Source organism: Bacillus rossius, chromosome 10, assembly GCF_032445375.1.
Source record: "Bacillus rossius redtenbacheri isolate Brsri chromosome 10, Brsri_v3, whole genome shotgun sequence".
Lineage (NCBI taxonomy): Eukaryota > Metazoa > Arthropoda > Insecta > Phasmatodea > Bacillidae > Bacillus > Bacillus rossius.
This window is the reverse complement of record NC_086337.1, coordinates 51174993-51202500: the sequence shown is the minus strand read 5'-3', so window position 1 is coordinate 51202500 and position 27508 is coordinate 51174993. Positions and strand designations below refer to the sequence as shown.

The window sequence follows — 27508 nt, the reverse complement described above, 5'->3', positions numbered from 1 at the left end:
CATTCGTTTCTTACTTTTCCTATCATCGTCCTATCCTTAACAGAATAACACAGATTGGAAGAAGTTAAATAGCAAACATGTATAAAAGTTATAGTTAAAATAATATGTTCGTTAAAGTAATAAACATACCTATTTGAATTAATGAGTGCAAATAAAAGTTAATTTATCAATTAAATTGTTGATTTCATTTCACTCTTTCTTTGTATCCATACAAAATAATGATAATTCAATAAAAATGATTCAATTTTATTATTCATAAAAGTATGCAATCATTTCATAAAAGTTTTGTTATGACGTCACGTTAAACTATCGTCCGTAAACTGACTTTACAGACAACCAATATTTTTTTTTTTAAGTACTTCATGGTTGTGGAAATAAATTTTTGGAAACTGTGATTACGTTTTGTTTTACAGCCCTTTCGAAAATCGCACCCGTTATTTGCATTCGTACGAACACTGGTGTTCTTACAAGTTTGGCCATGGCTAAAACCAGTGACGCTGTTGGTTGGTTCCACGTAGGCCACGCGTCTACTCTCATGTTTCGACTGACAAGTAGAGCACCTCAGATCCAATTTTGAGTCTTGAACCGTAACTTAAAGTTTTCTTAGGGGAAAAAATTTAATACAGAAACCATTAAACTTACACTCCATTTGGAGACCCGAGCCCATGCGAAATTGTTATATTTCAAATATAATAATATAATGTTTTGTATTATTACTTTAGGAACGTGTTTACTGAAAAAAAAAGTTTGTAAACCTACACACACGTGGTCTGTGTCGCTAAAATTTTTGTTCTTGTAACCCTTCTTCCTCCTTAATTGGAAGAGGGGTTGCGTCCCCGACTCACTCTGGGCGCGAAGGGAAAAAATAAATATTAAAACCAGGCATAAAAAGCTAAACAATATAAATTCCCCACACCACTGCCCAGGGGTCAGGCCAAAAAAATTCAAAGGATATAATAGTAGAGTAACCATTAAACAAACAAGAGGCAAGACTTTGGACGTATGTTATTAAAAAATAGAAATTTGCAAAAATAATATTTACTATACATAACCATACAAGCTTAGTTACAAAAGCTGACGTTTTAATGGCAGCATCTTATCCCCATTTGCGATACTAACAATAACCTTTAAAAAATCGTAAAAATATAAATACTGATAACAACAAGTATAAAAATATATAAGGGCGTGAGGCGTGGCCACTATAAAATATCAAAATATACTGACTGCCCTAATACCAAAAATCAAACAAGACAATCAATATAATATATAAATATATAAAAAAATATTACAATAATAAAACTGAAGTCCAAAAAATTTATTTAAATAAAGTTCTTAAACTCTCAATCAACGGTTTAGTCTTTCTTCAGATGTTCGTTGCTAAAGACTTGCCAAAAAAACAAAGTTAATATCCTAGGCGTGCGCTGGCTTCCTGACCTTCCTCACCAACTCCAGAGTCTAATGCCACGCCGGGCCATAGGTACGAATTCACAAAGGCGTGAACGATGATCGAAAAAAAAATATCTTATTTTTAAGGGAAATGTAGCAAAAACTCTTCACGTAACATAACCATGTTACCACAGAAGTATTTATCATCAGCTTCAAACAAAGTCTTACTTCTTTATTAACTTGCCAATGATTTTATAAAAACGTAGAATGGCCGCACCAACCAACATCAGGCTGCGCATGTAGTCCAATACCGATCGCATACTTTTAATAATACTGCACAAGCTGATATATTAGCTAAAGCCAACTTTAAGTATGCAAATTCCGAAGACAAAGTCTCAAAAACAAATTGCAAAATGTTCGTTTCTTCCAAACTTATACTTTTATGGCAACTACAGGCAAACGGGCGACCATTTTTTTTTTTTTAAAAAATCCCACACTGGAACAACGTGTGAAAACAAATGGGCCTCTTCACCAAACTGGCTAATAAAAGTTCCGTCCAAATAAAATTTAGTATGGGAAAAAACACAGTTCACTAGGTTTGCCAAAAACCAGTGCAGCACCACGAGGGTAAAAATCAAAATCGCGGCCTCTCTTTACCTTGATTTCTTCTGTACCACAGGGCAATCCATTTGCCCTGTCACCCATCGTGGAGCCTCCAACCCAATACTCTTCGTCGCCCGTTGCCGTCCGGCATACCAGTCCGCGCCGTCACATGGCTCTGTCCTCGACGGTCGCTCGGCACCAACCCTCTCCCCGGCCCAGCTGATTTTTTCTTCCCGGCAAGCCGAATGTCTGACGTCATCAGCCAACCGCCGGGCGCTCACCAAGTGGTATTTACGTGAAACACAATCGATATTCTTAAACTCATAATCGATAGCTACCAAACGGCGTATAACTAATTAACAGAAACAAATATAATTAAAAAAAATTTACAGATAAATTAACATTAATTAAAAAAGGCGTAAAAATACGTGAAATAAAAAACCATATAAAACTAGAGACCAGCAACAAAAATAAATTACAAGTAAAAATGTGGCCCTGCCGGCCACAACCTCCGCCTTGAACAAAAAAAAATTTAAACAGCAATCTTAAATAACTAAAACGTCAAAAAAAAACCTTGGACTTGGAGACAAAGTATTCTCAAAAACTTCTAATCCAACAAACCAGCCCAAACTCAAACAAACAAACCTGCAACAAGGAAAACTTGCCTCCAAAGCCTCAGTCAAAATTTCAACGCTCAAAAAAAAAAAAAAAAAAAAACAAGAGAAGGATTTTCCAACAAGTAACGGAAAAGACAAACTAAACTCACAAACCGAACAAACGGGATCTAAGTATGCCAAAACAAAACAAACAAGCTCCAAAGTCAAGACCGAAACGTATTAGACAAAACCTTCTCTCTCAAAATAATCAATAACTAAAGGTTGCAAACTAAAGCAAAGAACTATAAAAATAATAACCTCACAGGAAAAAAATCAAAACCATCACTGGAAATCTAAAAGACCACTAAAATTCCTGGTGCTGATCCTGCTCCCGCAGCTTGCAAATTAGCGTAAACCTGTTCTTTGGGAAGTTTATAAATCCAAGAAACTGCCATTATTAAAAAAAATCAAAAAAGTCAGCAAAATCGCAAAAGTCCAAAGTCTCTGCCCAGCAGAGTGGCGCAGGTTGAAACCCTTCTTCCTCCTTAATTGGAAGAGGGGTTGCGTCCCCGACTCACTCTGGGCGCGAAGGGAAAAAATAAATATTAAAACCAGGCATAAAAAGCTAAACAATATAAATTCCCCACACCACTGCCCAGGGGTCAGGCCAAAAAAATTCAAAGGATATAATAGTAGAGTAACCATTAAACAAACAAGAGGCAAGACTTTGGACGTATGTTATTAAAAAATAGAAATTTGCAAAAATAATATTTACTATACATAACCATACAAGCTTAGTTACAAAAGCTGACGTTAATAATGGCAGCATCTTATCCCCATTTGCGATACTAACAATAACCTTTAAAAAATCGTAAAAATATAAATACTGATAACAACAAGTATAAAAATATATAAGGGCGTGAGGCGTGGCCACTATAAAATATCAAAATATACTGACTGCCCTAATACCAAAAATCAAACAAGACAATCAATATAATATATAAATATATAAAAAAATATTACAATAATAAAACTGAAGTCCAAAAAATTTATTTAAATAAAGTTCTTAAACTCTCAATCAACGGTTTAGTCTTTCTTCAGATGTTCGTTGCTAAAGACTTGCCAAAAAAACAAAGTTAATATCCTAGGCGTGCGCTGGCTTCCTGACCTTCCTCACCAACTCCAGAGTCTAATGCCACGCCGGGCCATAGGTACGAATTCACAAAGGCGTGAACGATGATCGAAAAAAAAATATCTTATTTTTAAGGGAAATGTAGCAAAAACTCTTCACGTAACATAACCATGTTACCACAGAAGTATTTATCATCAGCTTCAAACAAAGTCTTACTTCTTTATTAACTTGCCAATGATTTTATAAAAACGTAGAATGGCCGCACCAACCAACATCAGGCTGCGCATGTAGTCCAATACCGATCGCATACTTTTAATAATACTGCACAAGCTGATATATTAGCTAAAGCCAACTTTAAGTATGCAAATTCCGAAGACAAAGTCTCAAAAACAAATTGCAAAATGTTCGTTTCTTCCAAACTTATACTTTTATGGCAACTACAGGCAAACGGGCGACCATTTTTTTTTTTTTAAAAAATCCCACACTGGAACAACGTGTGAAAACAAATGGGCCTCTTCACCAAACTGGCTAATAAAAGTTCCGTCCAAATAAAATTTAGTATGGGAAAAAACACAGTTCACTAGGTTTGCCAAAAACCAGTGCAGCACCACGAGGGTAAAAATCAAAATCGCGGCCTCTCTTTACCTTGATTTCTTCTGTACCACAGGGCAATCCATTTGCCCTGTCACCCATCGTGGAGCCTCCAACCCAATACTCTTCGTCGCCCGTTGCCGTCCGGCATACCAGTCCGCGCCGTCACATGGCTCTGTCCTCGACGGTCGCTCGGCACCAACCCTCTCCCCGGCCCAGCTGATTTTTTCTTCCCGGCAAGCCGAATGTCTGACGTCATCAGCCAACCGCCGGGCGCTCACCAAGTGGTATTTACGTGAAACACAATCGATATTCTTAAACTCATAATCGATAGCTACCAAACGGCGTATAACTAATTAACAGAAACAAATATAATTAAAAAAAATTTACAGATAAATTAACATTAATTAAAAAAGGCGTAAAAATACGTGAAATAAAAAACCATATAAAACTAGAGACCAGCAACAAAAATAAATTACAAGTAAAAATGTGGCCCTGCCGGCCACATTCTTTATTTGAGCTTTTCCTTCAGAGTAGCGAGACTTGTGCTTTTGTACCTCATAAAGCACGGATGGGTGTCTCGCGTTGCTGATTTGCGTGGGAGGAGGGGGAGGGGTCAAGAAAATGGAGATCTCGTAAACCTGCGAAGTGAGCGTGACTACGTGAAGATGACACATTTTAGCGTACGTGAGGCGCAAGCAAGTTTGGGGGGAGGGGGGGGGGGTTGTTTCTCTGGAGTAAATGTGGCGACTTCGCATGCATTATGCATTCTGGTTTGAAGGGGTGGAAAAAAGTGTTGCCCCGAGATACAGAATAACATTACAACTTTCCCTGATACGCCCTTGCCCGGCAGGCTTCTGCTGTAAATTTTACGACGGCCGAGAATTTCTTCCACAAAATTAGACTTCAGTTCCTCCTGGCATCACCAACGAAACGTTCGAAACGTTGTCATCAATTAATTGTTATATTCCAGAAGTTAAATGAATTTATAATATTAAAAAACAAACACTCATTTATACCATTGGGACGTGCTATTCATCTTGACCGCTAAGAATTCCATTGTGACAACATTTTTCTAGTTACTGTCGTTAATTGAGCAGTTATGATTTAAGTGGTAACCAGAGTACAAACTTGCTAAATGCGCTAAAGTTATCATCAAAGATTAATTCCGACGGATCTTTTTTTTTACCGAATATTTATCTAAATGTTATATCAAAAATATATCATATGAAAGTAACTTTGCAGAATATTCCCAGTTTCTAAACAATAAATACCGTCTGTCGGTTAAGGGACCCACCTCGTCAGGGGTGTATGTGTGTTAGTGAGGCGGGATGATAAGCGCGAAGCTTGCTGGTGCTTCTAGCGCAATATAGCCTCTAAGCGTAAGGCTCTGAACTAGCGCGCAGTCTTCTCGTCGTCACAGGATAACTGTGAAACTTGAGCGGTGACCGTGGCATTATATGGCAGAGAAATTAAGATAAAGGTGTAATGCAAGTCCCTTAAGTGCTTTCAAGAATCTGTACCGGTTGTTTTACGCCTAAAATTTACTCTGAAAACATGCGTTTTAGCCATTTTAACTCTTCTAAAAATACAGTTTAAAAACTTAATCCGGAATCAAAAGTACTTTTCGGCCCTCAGCGAACTCTTAAATGCTTTTCGTAAGCAGACCCCACTCGGATATCTTGAGTGGTTTTCAAATCGCGTTGGTTTTCCTGAAGCTCTGCGCACCGTGTGTGTTCCCGGGTAGGCGGAGCCCTTAAGAAAGCGGGCACTCGGAATACTTCAAATGTTCACAAAAATCCGCGGTAGCTTTTCGGACGTTTTTTAATCAACGCGATAACACGGAAACAATATAACGATAGTAATCTATCAAACGGTCATCACAGATAAGGTGTGCCCCTCTCCGCCAGACGCGCGCGCGTGTGCTGAGATGTGGAAGCACTGATAACAACACGAACTGAATGTGCTTGAAAATGGCCCGAACGTAATCTCCGACCCAGCCGGGAATCGAGCTAAGCACCTTCGGCTCTCACACAGAGCTTGGAAGTCGGGAAGCTGCAACGTAGCTGAGGTCGCTATTTTACCGCCCACAACATTGCGGAAGTGGTGCCTAACCGCGTCTGACGATGGTCAGCAAGTATTAATAACAATCCCCGTCGTAAATAAGTCACTTTCATGCAATACAATAATTTAAAACTGTTTCCACAATGCAAACGCTACACTTCAGCCAATGTTTTGGGCGTTTAATATGACGCGGAACACGCTGTAATTCTTTTTTGTTATTGGAACAGGAATATTCATGTAAAATTACAGATAAACATGAAAATAACTGCATCACTACAAAATTATGTTCTCAGTAGTACTGGGTCCAGATTCCTACCCGGGCATTTATGCTTTGTTGTCGTCCCAGAACCTTCAGTAGTTTAATCGTTTCCTGAAAAGCTTTCCAGTATTTTCTGCGCGCATTTAAAACCATGATAAACCAAAACAAAGTAAAATTATTGAATGTTCGATCATATTTTCCATGGATAAAAAAATTTATGATGAATGAAAAATCAGTTAAAATATAAAATTATACGCCAATTTTCGTAAAAAAAAATACTTAGAACTATCTAGAAAATGGTTTATGCAAAAATATACATAGCCATGTGTTGTAGAAAGTTACAATACATTTACTGTAGCATTACAAAACTATTACTTGGTTTCCAAAGGAATCTTTTGTAAGAGCACAATTTTTTTTTTCTGTGCATGAGCTGAAAAACAAAACAGGCTTCATCCACTTACCACTTGGTAGTGCAGACGTGACCACAAGGTTGCCTAAGTTCACGGTTTTCCATTATTATCATCACGAATCGCCTTCGTCGATAAAATCTAGAAGCCAAGCTATGTTGTACGAATTGGAAATTAGTAATTCTCCATATAATGAGTCAAACGATGAAATGGACAGGATGCCTTATTTGGGGTAGAAATGGTGCCCAAAAAACTCCGCCGGCTCTTTGTACATTGTCCCATATTTATCACTAATGAAAAAAATAAACTGTACCTTACTAAGCCCACAGAAGATCAAACCCCGGATAATCTCGGCTAGAGACGGGTATATGGCCAACTTAAACGAGGGGCTCTGGAAAATAACGTTGCAAGTCAAGAATTTCACAGATATGAGTTTGCCATACCAAATAATAATTTTTAACGTATCACAGGTGACATACGTTTTCAGCTAACTCAAAGCAAAATTATTCCCGTCTATGTCACTGTATGTTCCGGAAACCTCTAAGATTACGACAAATCGACACGTTTCAAATTCACACCCATAACTTACCCAGGACCTTAAACCAGAACCTCTAGCTACGAGTGCCGGCATGCGTCCAATTCCGCCGAGGTCAGCTGGTGTCCATGAGTTAATTTTCTTGGAGCACCTCTTCTTGATAGCGAACTCTTGAGCATGCCATACGTGCAGTTAGTCGCCCCCCCCCCCCCTTCCCAGTAGTCTCAGCAACACTTGTGTCAACAACCAGAACAAGGGCGCGGTTTGGGGTTGGATGTGGGTGAAAAAGGGGGGAGGTAATTTTATCTTGCTGCCTGTTGATGTGGGAAAACGTCGGGGAAGCCAAAGGTCTGGGATGGGGCGAATGGGGGAAACGCAGAAGGGCGTGCGAGGGAAGGTCTTGTTGTTGCAACTGGCGCCTCGCCTCGCCGTCCCACGCGAAAATTTCTCCGCCATCCGCGCATTAAATTGTATCTCCCCCTTTCCTCTCCCCCTTTCCGAAATTCACGGTCCCGCGAGTAGGACCCGTGTTTCCGGCGCAAACATGACTTCCCCCCTCCCCCAAAACTCCACTCACCCCCGCCGACCCCTCGACCAACCCTGTGAGACCGCAAACACGCGTTTGTTGACGGAGGAGACGCCAGGACGAGGCTAGGCCGGCGCCAGATGCCGCCTGTCGCAGCCGCGAGTCAACCGTGAGATATTCCACCGAGCAACTGTTCCTCCCGCCATGTCACACGATCACATTTTCATGTCACCGGTTCTCATGAACGACAGAATTTAACGGATGTTCTACTATGCAAGCATTGAATCTCGTGTTTAGTTCAAGATTTTATCGCCACATATATACGCTACATCCTTTTCAGCTATTTTTTTTAAATGTCAAGCCAAAAACTCACGTTAAAATTTTTGAAGTTGAGCCTTCTATGGGAAGGTTTGAATAGGGAGTAAATTTATGTAAGTCGTCATCGACATGGTCACGTGTTAACGATAACACTATATCTGTTCCTATTAGTATAACTTAAAGGCCGCGCGTCTGTAGATTACAAGGGTCGCCGCTTTCCCCCCCCCCCTCCTTCTCACCGCTCTCCGTGCGACCGATAACCTGACACTTGACACCTGACAGCTGGGGAGTTCCGCGAGCCACCTGGCAGCTGCCGACGTGTGTTTTAAAGATTTCTGCTGTCGGGTCGGAGCGGAATGACGCGACTGGCCCCAGTCGCGCTCGTGAATTCTAGAAGGACGCCTAGGCTGATATATAAGCCAAGGACGCCGGCCTCACAAGAGAGTTCAGTCGGGAGCTCTCTCCCACGGCGGAGTTTCCGGGGCGATAGTACCGCGGGTGCGGCAGAGTGGCCAAGTCCTACTTGGACGAAGGTTCCATGGCAGGGAGTAAGTCGGTTCAGTGGAGTCGGGAGTTTTCCCGCGGCGGAGTTTCCGAGCGATAGAGCGGTGAAGTCCCTAGACGAAGGTTCCAGGGCGGAGAGTTCAGTTCCGGGCAAAAGTGTACCGGGTGCGGCGGAGTTCCGAGCGAAGTTCCGAGCGAGGCGTCGAGTGAATCCTCGGTGAAGGTTAGTGCGACGGTGGCGGTGGAGTGCGGTGACGGAGTTCTGCGACGGAGACCCACGAGGGGTGCTGCGGCGAGAGTTGCACCAGAGGTGCGGCCCAGCGAGGTGTGCAGTGTGTAAGAACCGAATGACTGGGGAAGCAACATTTTTAAGTGTAATTAATTATTAAGCATTTTAGAAGACTATTTGCTAGTGATGTAAATATTGGAAATCAATAAAACTGTGTGTGATAAAAATCTTTAACAGGGCTATCCTTTACGAACCAAGCCGTTTTCCCACGACGATTTATTTTTAATAAATTGTAACAGTAAGTTAGGAGTTATTTTACTAACGCGATAAAACAAATTTGTTGTGTGATAATATTTTTTTGTAAAAATTGCAAAAACGTTTTCACTTCTGTCGGCAGTCCTCATGACTGCTTTGATCTTTTTTTTTGTTTGAAGAACTACAAAATGGTCAGTACAAAAAATATTTTTTATACCTCAGAATATTATATATCTTAAAATCTGTATTTTTACAAAAAAAATTAATATCTCACATGCCAAATGGCCTTATGGTCCCCGCCAACTGGGATGGACACACGGTGTGTAGAGCTTCAGAGGAAACCACGAGACTTATTGATTGATCAAGATATACGATTGGTGAGGGCAGATTTTGTTTCTAAAATGTGTTTTTAGAAAAAAGTGAAAATGGTTAAAACTTCTAGACATGAAATCCCCGGTATAAAAATTCTTAAAACCGCTCATCGTATTTGCATTACATCTTCATCTGCATTGCTCCACCATATGTTTCAGCTACCGCTCAAATTTCATAGTTGTCCTAAGCACGACGAGAACACTGCACGCCAGTCACACTTATCATCCCGCCACACCTTGCTGGCGGGAATATTAAGGGGCCCGCCTCGTCAGGGTTGTAGCTGCTAGTTTATTCATAATTTATATATAAAAAGTGATTCTTTCAGTTAACATTATAGTTTATCAAACACTATTAAATCGAAAATAATAACATTAAATATTTGTAGGGAGTGGGAAAAGTAATATTTCTTAACTTTGTGCTTGAAATAAAATAACACATTACCATAAATATATTTCTGCCAGTTCCATCTGGGATTTTATGGTCACAATAATGAAGGTTTTTTTTATTTGTTGATTTATACGGACTTCTGACAATGCCAAAATTGATAAAATCAGAAAAGAGTAAAACACGAGACAAAGTAAGACCGAATAAATTCACAAAAGAGCTAGGAAGCAACAAAAACGCTAGCAGTATCGGACCTGTCTATTTAACTTCTGTAGTATGTTTTTTTTCTTATGGTTTACTTGTATCCGGCACATATTCGGCAATTGAAGAAGTAGTTTAAATATCGATCGTTGTTCACACAGCACCAATGCCAATAAAGTTTGAGGGCGGTATTGATAAAGTTGTTATCGGTGCGTCCGTGCGGGGCTGTGCCGCCCTATTACAGGCCCGACTTCTACGCACTGCTGCCAACCGAGGAAACGGCGAATTCCCTCCCGGGGAAATAATAAAGAGCCCATTTTCTGTGAACGTGCGCAGAAGGTCTTACTGTAAATAAAAAAAAAAGGAGGAAGGGGGGTAGAAAATAAATTGGCCTGGTAGAGGAGGGAAAGTATATTGTCGCCTCGCCAGGCTTCTAAAGCAGCTTACCGAGAACGACCAATAACGACGATGGGAATATCTGGTTCTACCCCCCCCTTCCACTCCCTTCGCACTGTAATACCCCGAGCTTTGGGAGCGGTTTCACGTTGCGACCCGGGGAAAGAATTGTCGTGAGCTAAGCCCGCGACCAAATAGATACAGACAGCGCCATTATGCCTCATCTTCTTTGTCGAGCGATGGTATTGCCAAGCGTGGTAAGAAATAACAAAAAAAATACAAATCGTTACACGACCGAAGTCACATCCTAAATATAAGCAAGTTGCTTTATTTTCGTCCATTTATCCTTCCAATGTCATGTACGAAAAAAATGAGAATAATTTTTAAGTTGCAAGTAAAATAAGAATGGCCTCGCAAAAAAATTATACACTATGATCATTCTGTAATATCGGAGGACATAAATGTTTTGTAGCTACATTATTTCTTAAAATGTTCCAGAAATATATAGAAGTTTAGAAATTTTTCCAGTAGAAATAGGTACTTCAAAATCTTCCTGCGCTTGTACGCTGAGGCAGAAGAGATTTTTTTTTGTTATATTTCTTTATGCGCGTCATAAAATAAATGAAGAGGGTGAATTTTTACGATGCACGCGCTCCATGCTACGAAATTGTCACAGGATGGAATAAGTATCACAAATGTGCTTTTAAATGTTATACTTTAATTATTGATATTGAATAATGATCCATATCATTAACAACATTTTATTATTTGGAATTTTAGTAATATAAATTGTGTTTAAAAACTTTTTCAATTGAATTTTAAAATGTTTTTACATAAGTGAGGTTATTTTCCCGTACATATAAATTATTATTGTAATTATCAGTTATAAATGATTACACTATTAATTAATAAATATTTGAAATTAATAATTAAACATTCATCATATGCATTGATTTTAGTAATTAATTTAAAAAATCTCGATTATTTTATTAAAATACTAATTAATTAATTTTATACACCACGTGTTTACATTAATATTGAATACTATCAAACAAATCACCAATAGTTTAAATGCCTGAATTTTTTAAAAAAAATTAAAGTCTTAAAAAAATATGTTTAGTTTAGCAGTGAAAAAAATTATCATATTATACTGACAAAATAGTTTATTCAACGCATGCAATAAATATTCAAAGGTTGCTGGCCCTTTGACCTCACTGATTTATACCGCGGCTAAACAAGTCCCGCGGATCGTAACGGGAAGCACGCCGCATGCATGGTTGGTAATCACCGAACGCGTTACGTGTTTCGACGTAGCGTGGATAACACCGCAAGTCTCCGCGAGTGTTCACAATCAGCCCGCTGGCGCGCCACATAGTCATAGTCTGTACGGCAGCATAACGATTAGTCCATCCCTTTATGGCGTACGAACCAAGGTGAATTTGTAGTAAATGTTCCTCTACGCGGGAAATTTCCTCCCTAAAAACGATCGCGGTGTGGTCATTTGTACCCTCCAAAAATCTGAGCTTTTTGCGTAAAGGAGGTTAAGTCACAAATGGTTAATTCATAGTGATATTGAAATATTGACTTTTAAAATTGGTAAGGGAGATTAGAGACATTATTTTAAAACAATTAATGCGTTTCCAAAGTTCTAAAGCAGTTAATAAAGCTACAAAAACTGACTTCAAGAAACCTGATAATTTTCAATCGCGATTTTCTCAAAACTATGATTTTGGACTTAACCCCTTTTACGCAACAAGCACAGAAATAACACCAAGTAAAAATTCATTCCTTCGTTTCTCAATCGTCGTGTATTTATTCCGTGCCGAATGGGAAAAAAAATCGGCTCTTTTCTTCAGGAGTATGTCAGTAGTTAGCAGACTGTTAAAAAATGTTTAAATTTTTCTTTGTATATCAACGAATATTTTCAGTCGCAAATCGGGCAGAGATTTAGTAAATTTAAAGGTATTAAGGTTACACATTATCAACACCATCTCACAAGAAACCCTTTGGTTCATCAATAGTTAAAACCTTCACATACCTGTTAAGTTAACAGAAGATTTCTTTCTTCCACGCGTCTGTGTTTGCTTACTGCAACGGAACACTGAACTCGCAAGCAGGAATCAGGTGTGGTTTTCTAAGACGTTACAGGCAGCTACCTGAAAATACAAAAAATTATTTGTTAATCTGAGATACATTGTTCTTTATCATTAATAATCCCTCAAATTTACTCTACAACTTAGCTACTTTCAACACATGTTGAAAAAGCATCTATGGACACAACTTCCTAGCATAACTTCGCGGCTAACGCACTGAATGAATGAATCTCTGTGTGAATGTTTTAACGGCTGGTACAAATGAAATGCTAACTTTTATCATCTCATATGGATCACGGGTGATATTTAAACAATAATTCTAGTTCAGAAGTTACTTCCAAATTACTTTTTGGATGCATTTTGTAATGACTAACTGTTATCACTGAACACCGAGTTAGTGTTCAAGTTAGTTTTCTATACTATTACCCACTGTATCGTATACTCAATTTTACTCATGCCTAAAATTGACCGTCATACTATAGGATTCAGTCCTCATTTGTTTCTCTAGACCCACATATCAGTATTGCTTGCTATAGCGCATATCATCCTCAGAATGGAGTGTGCTTTTAGATTGGCACTTATTTTCTTTCTGTAATGCAAGATTTGTGTCATTAGCGCTGTCATTGTTTCAGCCCGCTCTATTGCCAAACGCAATACGGTACTTCGAAAAATGTGTTTCCGCAGTTGAAACACTACACTTTGCCAGATGGTTCGGTCAAGCAGACGATCAGCTGGCTAAAGGCCTCGCCTCATTCGCGCAGTCCGCTTCTGTTCGATCTATCCGACCTCGCTGTCCGACCAAGCTGTTTGAAACGTTTCCTGTGGCAGCACGCAGCAATTACTAGTGTGGTAGTTCCGATTCACGCGATAATACATAGAGGGCGGTACGGTAGTTTGCTATAGATATTTATTCTCGGCCGTTTCGATTGCGTTACACAACATGTAGACAAACGGAAATGTGGAACAAAGGGCCTTCAATACCTTTTCTAATATAAATATTAGTTAAATATATAAGTCGGTGAACGTTTAAAATTATGTTTACATCTTCGAGTACCTACTTCGCTTCCTCTGTTTCAAAGCAAGTTTACGGAACACAAATACAAATTAAGAAATCATAAAAAAAAACCTGCGATTAAAACGTTGGGTGGAAAATATTACATAAGCGCGATTTCACAGTTTTGTTTGTACTCCTCATGCTTCTCATTGGCGAATATGGTTCATGACGTCAGATGCTAATGGTTCTGTCTGACCTCGGAAGTTCAAGTAGGCCAGCTCCGTTCAGGCAGACAGACTCCACGCCACTCCACCATCAGCAGCGCCTGACGTCATAAGTCACGTGAACTAATCAAATGCGCGCGCACCATCGGACAGACGCGCAGATGCGCCTTAACGCGGTGTCCACGCAGTTAGGCACGCACGACCTCCCCCTGTATTTAAAAAAATATATATCATTATAAGGAAAATTCATCATACTTATTGTAGTCAAAATCCCATCTGTCATCAATTATTGACACTTGGCTACCATGCGTGATAAAAGTAAACCCCCTTACGTATCCATAATCCACTTGAACGAAAGAATAAAACAGTCAATAATTAGGGACATGCAATTTTCGCGAAAAGATTTCCAGACCAGTTGTGTATTAATAAATATGTTTACTTTAACGTAAAAAAGTTTGTTTAAATAACATATAGTAAAATACTAATAATTAAAAATTATTATTTAATTTACAATTAGAATTTTTTTACTTATAATCGTGTTTGCGAACATTGAAAGTAATTGGATTTGACTTAAAATTGGTTCACGACTCTTCACTATTTTTAATGAGTTTCAGATCTGAAAAATACCAAAACACCTTTTTTACACTTAAAAATTTTTAAAACATTATTTAACTTTTACAAACTTGCAATATTACATACGTGTTCAACTTAGCAGGAATGATCCCATCAAGAGTTTATTGATGTGTTAAGCAGTCAAACCTGTTTACAATATTTGAGGTTAGGAATTATTACTGTAGTTATATTTATCTGTGGTCTCACGTTGTTGTATGGCTTTACGCAGGTACTGCAACATTGAAGAGAAAAAATTTTGGAATGGGTTGGCAAATGGCGTGCGCGTTGTTCCGCAGGCCCGTCGGCTCCGGCCCCCGCCAGTCCCGTCCTAGTAGCGCTGCTCGCCACCGCGGCGGCTCTGGCGCTGCTCGTGTGCGCCGTGGTGGCGGCCCTGTGCCGCCGCTACCGCCGCCGCCTGCGCGCGCGCCGCCCCGATAAGCCGCGCGCCGCCCCCCCGCCACCCCACGGAGACGCCTCCTCGGGGGCGGCCGCGGGGGTGGGGGCGGGCTGCGCCGGCGCCGTGGACGGCGGCTGCCCCTGGGTGGACCACAGCACGCCGCTCAACCCGGCCGCCGCCGAGGACACCGACCCCGACATCATACCGACCAAGTATGGTGAGTGGTCACGTCCTGTACCGCAACACCACTCACAACCCACCTATCACCCTGGACACCGACACCGACATCATGCCGACCAAGTATGGTGAGTGGTCACGTCCTGTACCGCAACACCACTCACAACCCACCCATCACCCTGGACACCGACCCCGACATCATGCCGACCAAGTATGGTGAGTTGTCACGACCTGTACCGCAACACCACTCACAACCCACCTATCACCCTGGACACCGACCCCGACATCATGCCGACCAAGTAAGGTGAGTGGTCACGTCCTGTACCGCAACACCACTCACAACCCACCCATCACCCTGGACACCGACCCCGATATCATACCGACCAAGTATGGTGAGTGGTCATGTCCTGGACCGCAACACCACTCACAACCCACCCATCACCCTGGACACCGACCCCGACATCATGCCGACCAAGTATGGTGAGTTGTCACGACCTGTACCGCAACACCACTCACAACCCACCCATCACCCTGGACACCGACCCCGACATCATGCCGACCAAGTATGGTGAGTGGTCACGTCCTGTACCGCAACACCACTCACAACCCACCCATCACCCTGGACACCGACCCCGACATCATGCCGACCAAGTATGGTGAGTTGTCACGACCTGTACCGCAACACCACTCACAACCCACCTATCACCCTGGACACCGACCCCGACATCATGCCGACCAAGTATGGTGAGTGGTCACGTCCTGTACCGCAACACCACTCACAACCCACCTATCACCCTGGACACCGACCCCGACATCATGCCGACCAAGTATGGTGAGTGGTCACGTCCTGTACCGCAACACCACTCACAACCCACCTATCACCCTGGACACCGACCCCGACATCATGCCGACCAAGTATGGTGAGTGGTCACGTCCTGTACCGCAACACCACTCACAACCCACCCATCACCCTGGACACCGACCCCGACATCATGCCGACCAAGTATGGTGAGTTGTCACGACCTGTACCGCAACACCACTCACAACCCACCTATCACCCTGGATACCGACCCCGATATCATGCCGACCAAGTATGGTGAGTGGTCACGTCCTGTACCGCAACATTACTCACAACCCACCCATCACCCTGGACACCGACCCCGATATCATACCGACCAAGTATGGTGAGTGGTCATGTCCTGTACCGCAACACCACTCATAATCCCACCTATCACCCTGGACACCGACCCCGACATCATGCCGACCATGTATGGTGAGTGGTCACGTCCTGTACCGCAACACCACTCACAACCCACCCATCACCCTGGACACCGACCCCGATATCATACCGACCAAGTATGGTGAGTGGTCACGTCCTGTACCGCAACACCACTCACAACCCACCCATCACCCTGGACACCGACCCCGATATCATACCGACCAAGTATGGTGAGTGGTCACGTCCTATACCGCACCACCACTCACTGTAACAGATCAACCCATCTGTCACCATGACTTCCACTTTGGCACTATACCCACCTAGATATTGTAAGTACCTCCTAACGTCCTTATTGCAACAGATCAATAACCTATCACCCAGGACACTGTGCCCGACATCATACCGACCAAATATTGTGAATAAGATACGTCCTTAACCATACCGCCGCTTACAATGACAAATCAATCCGGCTATCATCCAAGACATAGACACCGTCTTCCTGAGAACCTAGTATGGTGAGTAGACACATCCTACCGCATACAACCACTTACGTAACAAGTTCAACCCACATACCATTGGAGATGTCGATGCTGAAATGATACCGACTTATTATGGTTAATGGACACGTCCTACATTATACCACCGCTTACTGTAACAGATCAACTCATCTGTCACCAGGACTTCGACTCGATGCCAAACCAACCAAGTATGTTGATAGACACTTTCTATCCATACCACTACTCACTGTAATAGTTCAAACTATATACCATCGAAGATTTCGACGCTTTAATCATACCCATCTAGAATGGTGGGTTAGACAATTCCTTCGCCAAACCAACACTTTCTGTGACAGATCAAAGCGTATACCATCAAAGACTTCGACCATGACATCATATACACCTAGTATTGTTGGTATAAAATTCCTAAACCATACAACCGTTTACTGTAAAGAATCAACACGACAACCATCGATTACTTCTATCCCGACATTATGCCGAATGTATGGTGAGTAAGACACGTCCTACACCATGCCACCACTTACATTAACAGATCAACCGGCTACCATCAAAGACTTCGACCCCGGCATCAAACAGATCAAGTAATGTGAGTATACACGTCCTACTGGCATGTGAAATATATTTTAAAAATATATATATATATGTCAGCCAATGAAAAAAATATATCATTCCTCTTTTCAATAAAATCTTTATAGCTAATTTGTTTCTGGTTAATAAACTCATTCCAAATGTCCAATATTCCTAAGCCTACAGTTATCCTCTTTGTACTGAAACCTCTACTAATGGTAATTCATGCAATTCACGTCTTCCATAATTTTTTTCCGGATGCGTCGATACTTCTTTATAAACTTTCCCGAGGAAGAGTTCGTGCTGCTATAATTTATTATTACTTTCGTTTCGGGAAATTCCTCACTCCTTTACTTTGTCAGAATGCTTTTGCAGACCGATCATCCACCCTTCCCCTTTTTACCCCCCAGGTCTCTGGATCCTTACTGCTCTGGAGCGTTCCCACTGTACTCTCCTGTGATTCTTAAAGAGTTCTGGGGGCAGTCTTGCGGAAGGGGAGGGTGAGTGAGAGGGTACGAAGGCAACCAATGCGTTCTGCTAAGTTTTACCCCCCTCCCCCGGGTCCAATTATTACCGAAGCGGATCAGCCACGGATTTAATCCGCGCACAAACAAGCCGGATGTTGCGAGTCCTCGTCACTCGAAGAAGACGCGCTTTTCGATTGGAAAGGGGGGGGGGAGAGGGTGGGAGGCGATTGAGTGAGTTGTTGAAAGAAGCAAGAAGATAAGAAGTGGAGGTGAAAGAAACGCCCTCTCGGGAAAAGCTAATTATAAGTTAGTTTATTTCTCGACGCGAAGGAGATGGACAGCGTCAATCCCGCGAAAGAATTTTATTTATTAAAAAAATATATATATACGCAATCAGATAACTCCGAAAATTCGTGATCAACAGTTGGCCCTAGATGGTTACGGTTAATTACGGCTGTTCATAGAAACGGATTAAATCTCTTCCTCTGCCTCCGTTTGCTGTTACCTTTCATTAGTCCTGTTTGGATTAACACAGTTTTTTTTTTATCTAGGACTTATATCTATCCGCCACTTAGAACTCGTGAATTTATAAATATTCGAGTTGACTCATAGGAGAAAGGTTCTGGCTATTTTGTTAGCGGTCCTAGGCTAGATTTCAAAGCCAAGTAAGAGATTTCACGCTTGTGGAAAAATTTCCTTCTTACGTGAATTTGAAGCAGGTAGAAAAACAGAGAGCTGGTTATAATTCACGTGGATTACTCGATCGAAGCAAGAAAACTCACAAGCGGGAGAAACAGTTGAAAATTAAAGCCGCAAACTACCTGTCCAAAAAAAAATCATTCAAGGTAGGCTGCAGTCGGGTCTAGCATCTTGTAGCCCTCAGAGTCGACTTTAATTTTCAGGCCTGTACGTAACTTTCGTCCTCCCCTTTAAACAACGTTTGGCCCGGGGGGGGGGGGGGGTTGATTCGTGTTGCGTGTTCTTCTCGTTCATGCTTTACAATCCCTTTCCCCCCCCCCTATTTTTTTCAACACCCCTTTGTCGCTCCGAATCTGATACAACCGCGGCCCGGCGCACCGCTATCGCCCTTCTCAACGCCCGGTTTCCCCGTGGTGCTTTGCTGTCCGCTCGGGCAGACCATGCCCAGAAAGGAGCAGACTTTCACCCTCATTGGCTGTTCCCCCCCCCTTCCCCTTGATTCTCTTCCCATGTCTCACGTCTAGAACTTGCATCAAAACCGGAGAGATAACAAATTATAATCTACCGCAGGCAGCACCTAATGTCATGTCAGTTTTTTTTTTTTTGTAAAAACTTTATTATTTTATTATTTCATAAAGAATGAGTCTGAAATTGCCCGACAAAACTGTGGCTGCAGTTTCATCACGACAACCTCTTTACGACTTAATGTCACAATTTTTTTTTTTTTAAGTTGGAGAAAATATTTTAAAAAATCCTATCAGGATTATGTTAAATTGAATGAAGTTCTACAATAACCGCGAATTTTGTGGCTGTGGAAAAAAAAAATTTCGTGGAAATAATTGCGTCACAAAAAAAAATGTGGAAAATAAAGATGTTAGTCCCAATTATTTACATGAAATAATTTTGCTAAACCCTCAAATTTAGCTGCGATCGCAAAGCCATCATTCAATTAAGCATAACAAAGACGCGCAGTGTTCCATCTTGAAAACTTTATTATTTGAATCAAAAAAAAATTTGTTCATTCCCAACTTAAAAAGACGTTTACTAGACTTTGTAAGCACTTTAGGGCAGTGGTTCCCAAAAATTTTTCATCTGGCGGACCCACCTTTCATTATAGGAATACCTCCACGGTCTACAAAATAATATAAGCACTTTGTAGCAAAAAAAAGTTATTTATTTAACAATAGATATGTGATTTTGCACACAAGTCGATATTTTTCGATTTTTCTTATCTTTTTCTGGTGGGGTTTATTCGATGGTTTCCTGATAGTTTTTAGGATCGAGTCGCGACCTGCTAGTTTGGGAACCGCTGCTTTCAGACAGTAAGTCGCGGTAAAAGTTTTTTTTTTTCGACAAACTCGTTCTTTGTCGCGTGGTTCGCCTGCAGCCGAGGCTTGTCGGCGGGAGTTGTTGTTGTTGTCGCGAGCGGAGCCGCCCGTGTGCCGGCAGAGCGACGGCCGCTGAAGGGCTTCATGAAGATGTACAAGACGCCGCCGCAGCGGAGACGGCGGAAGAGCGCCGCCGGAGGAGAGGAGGAGGAGGAAGAAGACCAGGCGGACAACTCGCACGACGAGGGGACGCGCCGGTGCGACCACCACGTGGTGGACAGCAAGGCCCAGCTGATGTCCAACAGCGTGAGTGGCCCCCGGTCCCGGACATTCACGTCACTCTTCGAACCCATCCCAGGGCCGAACACGCGTCAACAAGCATCTCAATTATCACAGCCGTTTTTCATGTGATAACTAGAGACCCGTAAAATTCGCGGGTTCAGTGACCTCCAGGATAGACTCCAATATCCTCTACACACCCGGGGGCAAATGCCAACTGTTAATTGGCTGCTGACTTGTGTAGTCGTCTCGACTGGGTGACCTGTGATTCGACACTTCCATGAGTGAGGGTCTCTAATTGGCCCTCGGTCCTCCAGATTAACAGTGAACCAATGACAGAAAAAAAACTAAGGTATAATTATTTTAATTTTAGCATAACTCGAAATGAACCCACGAATTTTACGGGTCTCTAGTGATAACCAATGAAAGGGGGACGCACCACAACGCCGAAATGCCATATTGACCACAACGCCGACAGCTAGAAAACTGCTGCGTACCACAACGCCGAATTACCACAACGCCGAAATACACTAACGCCGAAAAATTTCATTGCAGGACTGCCACAAAGGTTAGGTTAGACTAGGTTAGGTAAGGCTAGGTTAGGTTAGGTTTGATTGTGGTATTTCGGCGTTAAGGTATATTTAAGAAACACACACAAATTTTTTCAGTTGTTATTTCGGCGTTGCGGTACACAGCAGTTTTTCTAGCTGTCGGCGTTGTGGTCAATTTTGACATTCGGCGTTATGGTATTTCGGCGTTGTGGTAACGACCCCAATGAAAGAATAACACTTTTCATGTTACGCAGAAAAAATAAACAATTATTATTAAAAAAAAGTAGATTGGCTTCTGGGTTGTAGCAGTGTCCTTGGCAAATAATTCACCAACGTCATCATCAGGGAGCAGTCAGTAGGTAACTGCTCCCTGATGATGGCGACTGCAATGTCGACCGAAACCTTGGATGAATTATTTTCCTAGTACACGGCTACAATTCAGAAGCCAAGCTACTTCAGACAATGGCCGTGAAAGCCTGCAAACATAATTATTAAAAAAAACTAAAAAAAAATTCCACATACAGATCAATTACCATGACGCAATGATAAACATGACTGAAATATAAATAGTACTTTTAGGTACATCTGTGCTTTATTACAGTATCCGCTGACAACTTATTCAACAACAGCGACCCACCCCTGGCTTCGCACAGATATGATCTACTTTACGCCACGTCATTTATATTTACTTATAAAATTTGATCTAAATTAAATGCCCAATGTAATTAACATTTATAGTTATAATTGGATAAAAAATTATATATCAAGTCGACTAGAGTAGCTTTGCCAATGAATCATTTTTTTTTTAACCAATTTTGAAATATAAAAATGGTTACTGCGAGTCATACTTAGAAAACACACACACCTACAATTCTGTAGTACATAAATTACATGAATAGGTCAGCGCAAGCCATGTAAGCTGCCTAAAAGCATCCTGTTACGACTTGATTACAAAACGTCGAGATTTCTGTAGTAAATTTAAATAAAATACGAATGTATAGTACAGAAGGTGTATCGTGCCTGTTTATGTAAAGTATACCATCTTGACCTTCAAGGAATGGAAAGAGATAATACAATATCACACAGAAGATGTATTGCGTGCTTTTTAGGCATATTATACCACCTTGACAGTCAAGGAATGGAAAGAGATAATATTAAGTATCACAGAAGGTGTATGACGTGCTGTTTAAAGTATACTGTCTGTGCCTGTGCAGTTAAGGAATGTAAAGGGATAATATAATGTACCACAGAAGGTGTATGGAATGCTATCTGTGCCTGCGCAGTAAGGAATGGGAAGGGATAATATAGTGTATCACACGGTGTATGGCGTGCTATCTGTGCCTGCGCACCTAATGAATGGAAAAGCGTAGTATAATGTATCATAGAAGGTGTATGGCGTGCTATCTGTGCCTGCGCAGTTAATGAATGGGAAGGGGTAATGTAATTTATCACAGAAGGTGTATGGCGTGCTATCTGCGCCTGTGAAGCTAAGGAATGGAAAGGGGTAGTATAATGTATCACAAAAGGTGTATGGCGTGCTATCTGCGCCTGTGAAGCTAAGGAATGGAAAGGGGTAATGTAATGTATCACAGACGGTGCATGGCGTGCTATCTGTGCCTGCGCACCTAATGAATGTAAAGAGGTAGTATAATGTATCACAGAAGGTGTATGGCGTGCTATCTGCGCCTGTGAAGCTAAGGAATGGAAAGGGGTTGTATAATGTATCATAGAAGGTGTATGGCGTGCTATCTGCGCCTGTAAAAGCTAAGGAATGGAAAGGGATAGTGTAATGTATCACAGAAGGTGCATGGCGTGCTATCTGCGCCTGTGAAGTTAAGGAATGGTAAGGGATGGCTGGTTGCACGGACGTGTGCGCGTGTGCAGACGCCGCTGCTGCGCGCGCACAAGGGCGTCGCGACGCCCAGCCCGCTGTCCGAGGTGGCGTCGCTCGCGTCGCTGCAGGACAAGCTGGCGTCTGGCGCCGTCACCACGTCGCCGAGGATGCAGGAGAGCTGCATCTAGCGCCCCACTCTCTCTCTCCCCTCGCGCCAACCAAAACCACAACTCACCTCTCCGAACCAGAAACAACTCTTGCTTGTTTGTACTGTACATAACGCCCCAGTGTGGAATCCATGGAACTCATTGAATAAACTGTTTTAAGATCGTGTTCAATTGTGGGTCCACTTATTTACCTTTATGATCCGTTTTCCTACCTGCCTTGTGTACATGTGACAGACGTTCATTTAAACACCTGCCCAAAATTTACCAAAATCATTATTAAAAAGTTTAAGCGTTCTTAATATTTTTTTCCCGTTTCATTCATAATTAAATGCTGTAAATGGCTGATGGAATTCTTTAATTTAAAATTGCAATAATAATTCCAGAATTAGCACTGAGTATTTATACTCGTAAAAAAGTATTGACGTAAATATTTTTTTAATATTTTATTTTTATCTAAAGATAAAATATTATTATTATCTGTTCTACGTTCCACTGTTACTCTTTAAGCTCTCTCGCACCTACGTGAAGTCCACTTAAGAGGAAGGAGTCTTGTTTTTTATGAAACAATTTTGATATCAAAGAGTAGACGATTTGCAGATGACACTGAAATAAATCATATTCACGGGTGTTAAGAAAAATATATGTATATATACGTGCCAGGGCGAACGTTAACAGCTAATATGGAAGGTTAAGTACCTTTATGCTTGAGCACGTAATATTTTCTTACCGTGGGAACACGTGTGTTAAGCTTTGTCCACGTGTCCACGTAAGGCAAGACGTTCAACGTTACGGCATTCTGAAAACTTCAGCTTCTCTTTTCACAACTGACTTAAGAGTAAATGGGTTCGAGCCGTTTTTTAAGTTACTGCCGCGTGTGCGAGCTAACTTAGTAGGAACAAAATAATGAAAATAAATATAATATTTTCAAATAACCATCATCTTAATAAAAGTTTAGCATCTGAAGTTCATGTGTGGATAGCGTGATCCGGCCGTTAACTTGAAATTCTTGGCAACTGATTTAAAATTTCGTAAATAGGTCTTATTTTTTTCTGGAAATTCACATCACTTTTTAATTTTAAACTTTATCCTCTTTTTAAATTTTTTTATCAAAGTACCTCCAAATTGGTGGTAGTAAGTCTTAAAAAAAAGCTAAAGGTTCACAAAAGTCAAGCTGCTGAAAAAAATTCATCTGAATTAATATTTAAAAAAAAATTAAATGATGTCTCGAACCCATTTTCATTTTTTTTTAAATAATCAAAAAATTCGGAATATTTTAAAATACAACAAATACTCGCCATTTTTATTAAAATAAAACTATCGAAACAAAATCATCCAAAATTTAGGAATCAAACTTTCTTTATAAATATCCCATGTATATATTTATATACATATATATAGTAGAAATTTATTGAACATTAGTAAATCACGGCCACAATGGTGGTACCATTTTTCCAGTCATTTTGATAAGGATCCTAATAGTCAATGAATGCCTAATCTTACCAGCCTCAAGCCTTTTTTCCACACAAGCCATGACGTCATACATACGTTACAAGTGAAGCAAGACGAAGCCTTAATATCATCCACCACCATCCCAGAGCCTGAATCACAGCACATGGAGGAAAAAAATCACAGTATTACAACATCGTTCTTACGGGCCAGCAGGCAAATGATTGGAAACAAAATATTTTAATATTATGCATTCTATACTTTGTGCTATTAACTATCAGTAGCAACTAATTTTATGTAAATTAGTTTATGCTGATAAAAAGGAGTGTTTTTTTTATATGCAAAAATTTGTTTTTCTGTTCAGGGCTAGTGTGAGTGCTGAAAACTTTTTTTCGCAGTACGTAACTAGGATATTGGTCTTAAAATTTGACCTTACGTCCAATTGATATTTATAACTACGTACGAAAGTGCTGACGCAAACTAAATTTTTCCCTACGGCACCCACGCACATGGGCGTAGACAACCCCCCCCCCCCCTGGGGGAAAGGCTCTTGTGATGTTGTGACTGTGAAAAAGGGGGTTGAAAAACGTAAAGGTCAAAATATAAGTTTTATTGAAAACTCTGTGTGCATTTCAAATTTTTCTGCTTATTGCGTGCTTGTAGGCCGACGATATGTGAACGGTATTTACTACATGCAAACACGCTATCCAGGTATATTACTTTGGTCAGTTGAAACCTGCGCCCAAAACTCTCGCCTCCATACCCACCACAAAGCCCCTTGCGATTTCCCTTGCAAATCCCACAGATGTGCGCCCGCGCCCAAGCTCAAGGGACACGGACGAAAAGCCCTTTCATCGGCGGCGGCGACGTTCCGCCGACCAGGAAGTGGGCTCACGTTAGCGGGCTACAAACAGCGCGCAGAACTCAGAGTGTCCACGGTCCATTTAAAAACTGCTAAAAACGATTATTATTTAAAAGGGGGCTTGATTACGAATACCATCGAAAAAAATAAAAATAAAAAAATAACTCATGCACATAAAATTTTAGGTTAATAGTTTCGATTTGAAATTATACCTATTATGTTTCGTTGTGAATTTATTCACCAGATATAAGCTGCACATTACCTGCTCTTTTTTTTAAATAATAAGTATTCATTATTAGGACATTTTCATGATTTAACCACTTTCAAGCCACGAATTTTTTTCCATTTCGAGTTACGGAAAGTATTTTTTTGATTGAGTTATATAATAACATCAAAATTTTCGATAAGGAGATGCTGGGTAGCAGATAAAAAATTGGTAATAATAAATTTGTTTTATCTGGCATCCTTTTTATAGAGAGGACATTTGAAAACGTTAAACGTTTACGTGGGATTTTTTCAAGCACAGAGAGATTTGGTTCGTGTAATTTTGAGTAGAGACGTGAAGTATCGTTAATATACCGACGTGAAAACTGTGTGTAGCGCGTAGAGGCGAAGATGTGAGTGATAAGCGCGCTAGTCTCACTCTTATCATCCCCTCCGCCTTCCGCAGAACTTTTAGCCCAGTATTCCAAGACACAAAAATAAGGGTTTAAGTGTTGAATAAGCTACACCTGTACCCTAACCGTTTCCTAGTGCACGATAGGACTAGGCCAGCCCCCCCTTTTTTTTAGGGAACGTATTTTGGTGTCCTAACCGTTGCCGTTATTATGCCCAAATTCCGCGCATGCACAGAGCTCACTTTTTCGTTGATGGCGGACCCGTGTCTGGCGCCATTAATTCATATATAGTACTTTTTTTTTATCATCAAGCGTGTTGGTTTGTCAAATGAAACTTTGTGATAGAGAACCTATCCTGGAATACATTTTGTACACTTTAACGGTCATAAAAACAAATAATCGCAACTTAACAGTACTCTAGAAGGTTAAAATTACACAATTTAATTCACGTGATAGTGCTTCTATCTGTAAAAAATTCTCGGCGTAGCAGATGTATCGCTGGTTGCCAAACGACCGCTAGAATGCATTGAAATCAGTTTCTAGCCTCGCGCAGGAAACGGTTTATTAAAACGTGCAAGTAAACAATTCAGCGATGTTATGAATATCCCTGCTTTATTATTTGCTGTCATTGTTTCTGTAAATACGTGTTGAGAAACTTTTAAAAGTGAACACTGTAATTTTTTTAACGTGACAACATCTAATAAATCGATGAACGCCGGCTTCACGCACGAAAAAGGATGACTCATTGTCCCGTTACGCTCATTGTACGCTTGCGCCGCATCTATCTCTCTTCCACTCGATTGGAACAACCATCGATTTAACTTCTTCGAGGCATATTAAACTTGAAACACTCCCATTCGTTTCCTACTTTTCCTATCATCGTCCTATCCTTAACAGAATAACACAGATTGGAAGTTAAATAGCAAACATGTATAAAAGTTATAGTTAAAATAATATCTTCATTCAAGTAATAAACATATTTGAATTAATGAATGCAAATAAAATTAAATTATTCAATTAAATTGTAGATTTCATTTCACTCCTCCTTTGTATCCATACAAAATAGTGATAATTCAATAAAAATGATTCAATTTTATTCATAAAAGTATGCAATCATTTCATAAATGTTTTGTTATGACGCTGTCACGGTAAACTATCGTCCGTAAACCAACTTTACAGACAACCAATTATTTTTGTACAAAATATTTTTTTGGACGAAAATAAACATACACAATCATTAAATGAACTTTTGATTCTATAACAGTTAAAACATAATACATGTTTTATACTATTATACGTAGAAATATTACACTTCCAAAATAAAAACACTGAATTCCAATTTTTGTTACAATCCAATCTCAATGATTTAATTACGTTTCTGAGGGTTTCATTGTATGAAATAAAACATTTATGCTCCTGCTTAACCCTGAGATAAGCTATTACCAAGAATTCTGTAGGTACTCAGGAGTACTGCAAGTTTCAATAAAATATAGCTGTATTCAAATAATGTGAATATTTCTAAGTAAGTAATCAAATCTCACAAAACTTGTGTCACCTAAATTCTTTGTCTTCAAAAATTGATCGATTTAAGGTCAGTACTATCATTATCTAAAATTCCGACGATGTCAGTATGAAATGTATTTTTTTTTAATTTGACATCTTCAAAACTATCATTTATTTAGTACTTAATTTAAGACTT

At 40.6% G+C, this 27508-nt stretch overlaps 2 protein-coding genes across 2 annotated transcripts in view; one reads left to right on the top strand and one right to left on the bottom strand.

Moving 5' to 3' along the window:
- Positions 1 to 23055, top strand: part of LOC134536129 (protein turtle homolog A-like) — a 258254-nt gene extending 235199 nt beyond the window's left edge. Inside the window, exons 12-14 of the mRNA XM_063375714.1 lie at positions 14978 to 15295; positions 20175 to 20359; positions 22768 to 23055. Coding sequence (XP_063231784.1) covers positions 14978 to 15295; positions 20175 to 20359; positions 22768 to 22905 — 641 coding nt within the window. The 3' untranslated portion in view covers positions 22906 to 23055. The remainder of the gene's footprint in view (positions 1 to 14977; positions 15296 to 20174; positions 20360 to 22767) is intronic.
- LOC134536131 (E3 ubiquitin-protein ligase sina-like) overlaps positions 1 to 27508 on the bottom strand; it is a 932635-nt gene that overhangs the window by 699293 nt on the left and 205834 nt on the right. The window contains exon 2 of the transcript XR_010075763.1: positions 12797 to 12914. The gene's annotated coding sequence lies outside the window, so the exon portion shown is untranslated. The remainder of the gene's footprint in view (positions 1 to 12796; positions 12915 to 27508) is intronic.